The 7,605-nt window shown below is 38.5% G+C and overlaps 1 protein-coding gene across 2 annotated transcripts in view; it reads right to left on the bottom strand.

Moving 5' to 3' along the window:
• The window catches only part of ARMT1 (acidic residue methyltransferase 1), a 55,884-nt gene extending 48,286 nt beyond the window's left edge, over positions 1 to 7,598 (bottom strand). The window contains exons 1-5 of one of the 2 annotated variants that reach the window (XM_054396529.1): positions 7,549 to 7,598; positions 5,893 to 5,998; positions 5,136 to 5,377; positions 3,578 to 3,743; positions 1,896 to 2,687 (exon numbers count right to left, since the gene is read on the bottom strand). In XM_054396529.1, coding sequence (XP_054252504.1) covers positions 1,920 to 2,687; positions 3,578 to 3,743; positions 5,136 to 5,377; positions 5,893 to 5,998; positions 7,549 to 7,598 — 1,332 coding nt within the window. In that variant the 3' untranslated portion in view covers positions 1,896 to 1,919. Of the gene's footprint in view, positions 1 to 1,895; positions 2,688 to 3,577; positions 3,744 to 5,135; positions 5,378 to 5,892; positions 5,999 to 7,548 lie in introns of those variants that run through there. The other variant, XM_054396521.1, reaches the window with a different exon arrangement.
• Positions 7,599 to 7,605: the final 7 nt, after the last annotated feature.

Here is a 7,605-nt window from a genome sequence, read left to right on the forward strand (position 1 = left end):
AATATTAATATTCTTTCATATGTAAGAGCACAAATACAAATAAAGCCACCAATAGCTGGAGCATATTTATCCACTATAGATCTTTATTGTATGTACACGACAAGCAGCAGCTGATTCTCTCCACAAGACATACCTTACCAGTGATTTCTCTGACAGGACGAGGAATTTGGCTTCGTTTTCAAAGCCTGGAAGGTATAAAATACTGCTCCATCTCCTCCCTTCCACTTCTTCAGGCTTGTCAAAGCCTATCCTTGTCTTAAGTTAAGCATTAAGTTGAAGAAAAGTTTTCTAAATATGCTTTCTACCACACAGTCATTCTAATTCCCTTGCCATAGCACCACTGCTAGAATGTATTCAAATAAGACCACTTCTGTGCCCTCCCTTTCCCTGTGTAAGACACACATAAAATGGAAAAGGAGGTTTCTCTACTGTCTGCTCTTGTTATCTATAACAGCCATCTTGGCTACCAGGGGCAGGCTCATGCCATCTTAGCAGTTCTAGACAAGAGCATAACCCAGTCAGACTCTAGGGCTGTTTCTGTCACTATTGTCTAACAAACCAGTGGTTTCCACTGGCATCACATCAGGCTCCTATCAATGGCTCTATTTCAAATCATGAAAGTATTTTAAGAATTGACAGAATCTGTTTTTAATTTTCCTTTATAAATGGATAACCCCTTTCACTCTGATAAACCACTGAAACATCCCTAAATTTCCCACAAATTTCTGAGTAATTGAGACCAGAGCAGAAGAAACAGGCATATAACAACTCCAGTTAGCAGCTACCTGTGTGGCATATGCTTCTCTAGCACATACTTCTCAGTCCAGCTGAGGCTGTATTTTCCCCATGAAAATTCTTGGATGCCCCATGGCATCCTTCTTAATGTAACAAATACATTTGACAAATAAAGAGACTTATCACAATGGACAGAGGCAGCAGTGCTGAAGCACACACACTGCTGACAAGTTACCTTTAATTCAAATCTGTATTAAAACTAAAATCTTTATTAATGTAACTGATTACATTGGTTGGGTTGTTTTGGGGGAGTGGTGATGGGGGTGGTGGAGTATGCTTTTCTTTGGTAGAAGTTCTTAGATAAACAGTATCTTCCATGTTCTTAAAATGAGATTGTCTTTTCTCCCAGTAATCTTACTACCAAGTGGGACAACTCCTCTCCACAGGCAAACTGGCTAGCAACATTCACTTGTATTTTAAAATTAAATTTTAATTTTCAAATTCTAAATTAATATTTACAAGGTATCACCCCACAACTCTACTTATATGGTACAGCCAATTATACTCAAAACATCAGAAGTTTTTTGTCCATGGATACAAGAAGGAAGTGAAAAACAATATATGCAATAAAGTCTTGGTGGAAGTCATCTCAATTTTCAAGTTACAAAATATGATACTGCAGCAGGTTGCAATGAGTCTATCTGGAGTTAATTTGCGCATTCTCTAAAATATTCACTTGCATGCAATGCATGGCCTGTGGAGCACAAATTATCCTGAAATATGTAAACACATGTTAATGTAGGATTGAAGAAACGGTTTCTGAAGCAGATTTTTCACTTGTTAGTCATAAACTCACTTACTCACAGATGAAGAAAAAAATATCATGGACAACTAAATGTTCATCTTAAACATCTGACAACTTTGGGTATTAGGAAAACAAAACATACTGATGACATTGGATATTAGGAAAACAAAATATACTGAAATGCAAACTGATTTATGTATACAAAGACAGTTTACAAACTTTTGCATAAAATTAAAATCTTTTGTGGAACAAAACCAACAAATCACTTGGAAGGAAAAAGTGCAAACAAAAAAGAATCTTTGCTAAAACCAAACATGGAACAGAGGAAGTGGTTAAAACAGACTTGAGTCTCCGTTTCAGAATATTAGGAACCATTTGACTAGAGAACAGCATCAAACTGAACTACCCCATATTTTCCACTCACCATCCACTCAGGTTCAGAAGCCTGAATTTGCTCACCTTGTCCAGGTTTTAGGCCAACCTGAGTGTCAGATTTGAGTGTTCTCAAACTACAAAGAGGAGCAGGATGAAACCTGTTCAAGGCTTGATGAAATGGAACACTATATTCCCATTTTCTATCTCCTGTTAATTTTCTATAGTTTAGATCACCCTTGAAAAGAAGCAAGTTTGACTTCTGTAGATCAGCATGTAAGTCAGGAGCAACTTCAGCCATACTGGAAAAGTCATGTGGTAAAGTCCAAAACATGTGATCACAGTAAACCCAAACTCCCTTTTTCAAATTGCCCTCCCAGTTTATCCCACATCTAGACATCCACATATGATTAGCCGACTGCAGTTGTTTAATAGTCCAGTTAAAATCATGCCTTGTGGTATCTGACACATACCATGGAATACTTTTTCCATGAAAATGGACTTCATCCGCTAGCTTTGACAGTAACAGGAAATCAGCCAACACAAGATCACTGACAAGTTCAAACCCAGCATTATCCAGGATTATGTCAACCCTAACATTACTTTTTTCTGTATTTCTTTTTTTGGTGTTTACAAGTAGTGACCAAAGTTTTTCCATATCATTCACTAAGATGTAAGGTATCATGTCTTCCAGGGATTGTAAAAGACTGGACTTCTGAGATCTGTCTTCACCAGCTGAAAAAGAAAGGTCACACTTATTGCCCCACAAGGACACCTAGGAGGGAAGAACAAAAATATTTCCTAAGTCTTAGGGTAGTTGCACTCTAAACTTCACATAATCTACAGATTTTGTTTGGTTGGTTTTATTTTAGAGACACGAAGGCTCTAACTCCACATTTTCCTCCAAGCTTTAATAAAATTCAACTTCTTGTACTGAAATCTTAATACAAACAAGATCTTGTGGAAGAAAGCAAACTATGTTCTGTATTTATGTAGCATCAGAAATATGCATCAGAAGTGACAAAGATGAGGATTTAGATCAATGTAAACACACTGTTCACAAACCTTGAAACACAAATATTCTCCATACTGTAATTCCAGAAATTATAAGTGGGAACACTGCCAAGTAAGAACTTGTATTTTAAGTACACACTAGTGAGGTCTTTATAAAGATTAATCAAATCCATGTTGTGAGCTGTTGACAGCTAATGGACTTATTTGCAATCATGTGGTATTTTTTCTACCCAAAGGCCTTATTTTCCAAGTTACAAAGCTTCTAAACCACTGCTGGTCCAGACTGACTTCTAAACTTCTTTTTCAAAGAAATCTAAAAATGTGTACAGTCTCAATAAAACGCACTATTTAATAAAAGGCCATCTGGAACTTGACTTTAAATGTTCTAGAGATACTTGTTTTTTTGAGAAAGAAATTGGGTTTTCACATACCCAATGAAGACCAGCAGTATAATAAAAATGACACATTTAATAGAAGTATTTCTAGAGTAGCAGCAATACAGTATGGCTGTCAGGATTTCACTGCTTTTTTACAAATGGAAGAGTTACATTTTCATTTCCATATCAGGTTCAGATTCTTTATAACCTCAAGTTTTTGCTTGTTCCATAGCACAGGCATTTTAAATTCTTACATTAAGCACTATTAGTTTACCTGCAGTAGCTTAAAAAGTTCCTCCTGAAGTTGCCTTTCATCTAGATCCTTGATGTTTTTAAGAAGTTCCTGAAAGTAAGTGCACAGGGCAATAACAGCCTCTTGGGATTCAAAGAAATTTTGAGCCTTTCCTTCTTTAAATACATCAAAGTTGTCAATAGGTGGGCTGAAATAGAAGAACAAATATTTAACATACTTGCCACATCTGCCATGCAAGCTCAAAGCTCATTGTTTTTAGGCCATACTACAGGCCCTATTATATTTTCCACTTCTAATTTGGCATGGTAGATTTTCATACATCTCAATAACAGTCTGATACTGTATCTTGGTGAAACAGACAGCTTACAAGACATCTTGATAGTCCTGCAAGTGTGCTTGGAAGTGAACAAGTATTCAGTCACAACAATCTTGGAAACTGTACATATAGTGGTTACTTTGAATTCCAGTCTTCACACATGGAGAATTAAAACTGTAACATACAAGTGAACTAATGTAGTGAATTGCTGGCCCAAGTGTACGTGTATTTGAGCATGTTGATGTGTACTTCCCATATGAAAATCTCTTACAGTGATATGAAGTTATTTCCATGAAAGCTTTTAACTAGGACGTTAGAAAATTAAAGAAGACAATTCAATTCTTGCAATATATAAGAAATATAGCACTTATAATGAAACATGTATACATCCATCTTTTGACAAACAACTGAACTTCCATCCAAACATATGCTTAAAGTTCACTAATGAAAGGTATCTGCTCAGTTTTCTCTATGCAATCCAACAGATCCATCTCATATTTTAAGCGTTTGCTACAACAGTCCAAATTACGTAATATACCAGTAGAAAGAGACCAATTACTGTGTTTGTGGATCTGTAATAGTAAGAGCAAATCCAGTACGCATGGAGCAGTGGGAACTTAAAACTGTTAATTCCTACCTGATTACATTGTACTGGCACTTCTTTGTAGTACATGAAGTTTTTCTTGCCACATTATTTTTAAGGATCACTTCCCAAATTTAATGCAACGTGTGGTCTGCAAACACTGCTGTGACTAAGAAAATGGTGTGAAATGAACAAGGGCTGCTTATGCTGGGTCTGCTGGTCTAAGAAACAGTTTTCAAATGGTAACTTCAGATTTTGAGCAGCAAAACAAGTTAGAATGCCCAAATAATTAATGGTTCTCACATTTTGTGTTTTAGGCTAACATATGTCTTAAGAGATAATTGTAGACTAACAAACCTTTTAGAAGTGCTAAATAACTTTCGTATCTCAATGAACATTAGCCTGCAAGAAGGTCAAGCTATACAATCACTTAAAAGTTTTCATGTGGCCCAAGTCACAGAAACCAAATCATAAAAAGACTTAATAAGCTTCAAATTCTGCTACATGGGAGAAAAGGAAGTATTCATTTTAAATCTGAAGTGCAAGATAAGGGAAAGGAGTATGGTAAAACCCCAAGATCTTCCTTTACCTTACTCCCTGGTTGTCTTCTGTTCTCCTAAAATAAAAATGGAAAGGAATAAGATTTTGCAGAGTAATATATCAAGCTAGCAAACACTTACTTGTGTGCTAATGCTGCATGAATTCTTCGATACATGTAACACTCTACATACAACCAAGGGGACTGAAACCAACTTGGTTCTCCATTTCCATTTGATAAATTTCGTTGGTAGTCTAGATATTGGTTCCACAGTGCAGCATCAGGTAGCTCATCTTCTAAAGGGGTCACTGGTTTGTCTGTTTGCAGTTCATTACGCAGTTTGGAGAGGAAAGATATAGCTCTCTTCTCCACTTCAACACCTTTCTGAAACAAGTGAAGAACATTCTATTCTGAATATTTATTCCTGTAGAGACATAGATAAAATTTTCATGAAAGATAAAGAACTAAGGCTTAAATGCCAGCAAATCAGACCTTGATTCCCACCAAACACATTTTGGTGAATGAAACTCATTTTACACCTAAGATTCTAAAATGAATTACAAATGGGATTTCTTTTTAGACTGGTCTTCTTTATTAGAAGGGAACAGAGTACTGAAACATTGCCATGCTCAAAAGTCACTACAGTCTATTAAACACTGCAGCAACACAAAAGTGTGAGAAAGTGAAGCAATTGCAGAAGACAGATCAGAAAAGAGTTAGAAAGGTTACAAAATTAATGAAAAACACCTAAAAGAGAAAAGGGGAAAAAAAGAGATATAAAAATATTAAGACAGACAAGTAATGATTGTAGCAAAAAAACAGTAGAAACAAGGTAGAGAAGGGGTTCTCAGCAGTTAGAGGGGAAAAAATTATCTCAGGCAAAAAGACCTTACTCTTACCTCACCGTGTTCTTCAAAAAATTCATTTTTATGTCGATGCAGAGTATCAATAACTCTTGTGAGGATCTGAGGCAGTCTGTCTTTAATTGTAAAATATGCAAAGGATCTAAAATGGAAAAGATCAGGTTTTTTGTTGTTGAGAAGAAATATCTTCTATTTGTTTCAATAAACGCAAGGCCTTCGTGCTGGTTTTGGCTGGGGTACAGTTAAGTTTCTTCATGTTAGTTAGCATGGCACTGTGTTTTGGATTTGTGCACGTTGATAGCTCAGGGATGCTTTAGCTATTGCTCATCAGTGCTTACACAGAGTGAAGGCCTTATCTGCTCCTCATACTTCCCTGCCAGGGAGTAGGCTGTGAGGTGCACAAGTTGTGAGGTAATACAGCTGGGACAGCTAACCCAAACTGACCAGAGATGTTTCCTAACATATGACACCATGCTCAGCATATAACTTGCGGGAAAGTTGGCAGTGGGGCCAATCCGCAGGCACTGGCTGGGTATCAGTCAGTTGGAAATAATTATTTTCATTTGTTCAATTGATTTGCTTCTATTTATCTTTGTCACTTTCCTTTTCATTACAATTTTAAAATTAATTATAATTATTATTACTAATTTGTTTCAATTCTTAAATAGTTCTTATCTCAGTCCACAAGTTTTCTCACTTTTATCCTTCCAATTCTTTCCCTCATTCCACCAGGAATGGGGTAGGGGGTGAAATGACCAAACAGCTGTATGGGGGGCAGTTGCCAGCTGCAGTTAAACCAGGATAATCTCATAGAAGTTTCTGTACCTTTAAAGCAGTGGGCAAGAATAAAAAACAAACAAAAATATCACAAACTGGTCAGGTTCTTAGGGCTACTTTTGAAGAAAACCAGCAGTCTTTTCAGTGAAGAAAATTCTAAACAACTGGCCCTGCCAAGAGTAAAAGCTGCAGTTAATTCTAGACACTGCTCAGTTATCCAGATGCAAAGTCAAATTAAAATTAAAACCATAAACTTTTAAAAAAGTTTGAGTGTAACTTGTATCAAGAAAATGCACACTATTTGATCTCCATTATACACCTTATTCATGTTTTCCCCAAACTGTCTTTATAGATGAGGACAATGAGCCAAGCATGACCAGCCCTACAGTGAGCTCGAAGCCAACTTAAGACTTTTATTTGAAGATTTCTCTTCCGTCAGCCGAAGCCCCACGCTCGGGAACTCGAAACTGAACAGCGAACCAGAAAAACAGGAACATAATTTATAGCTTCCCAGGAACTATTCCAGTCAGTAACAGGCCAGGACAAGCGCTGCGGCAAACGAGGGCTAGACGAGGAAAGGCCGGCGCAAAGTGGCAGCCGGCCCGAAGAGGCGCAGGCTCCCGCAGCTGCGCGTGCAACTCAGAGCCGGCAGCACAGAACTTGCACTGCAGTGCCCATAGCGCCGCCTCCAGGCGGCGCGGCCCTAGGCTAAACCGGCCTGCCCAAGGCACGACTCTGGCGCTGCCCCCGGCCTCTGGCCCCGCCCGGCGCCCACGGCTAGGCCAGAGGCCCCAGCTGAGGTGCCCGACGTCAGAAAGCGGCCGCTTCCCAGCCGGAGGGACATCAGCCAGCCCCTCAGGTACCTTCTGCCCCCCACCCTGCTGCTGGTAACGAGCGCGCTAGGACGTGACGGACCCCTTAAACCTGCCCGAGAGGGAGACCGGTAGCGCCGTTACTGCCGCCATCTTGCTC

The sequence above is a fragment of the Indicator indicator genome, chromosome 2 (genome assembly GCF_027791375.1).
Source record: "Indicator indicator isolate 239-I01 chromosome 2, UM_Iind_1.1, whole genome shotgun sequence".
Taxonomy (NCBI): Eukaryota; Metazoa; Chordata; class Aves; order Piciformes; family Indicatoridae; genus Indicator; species Indicator indicator.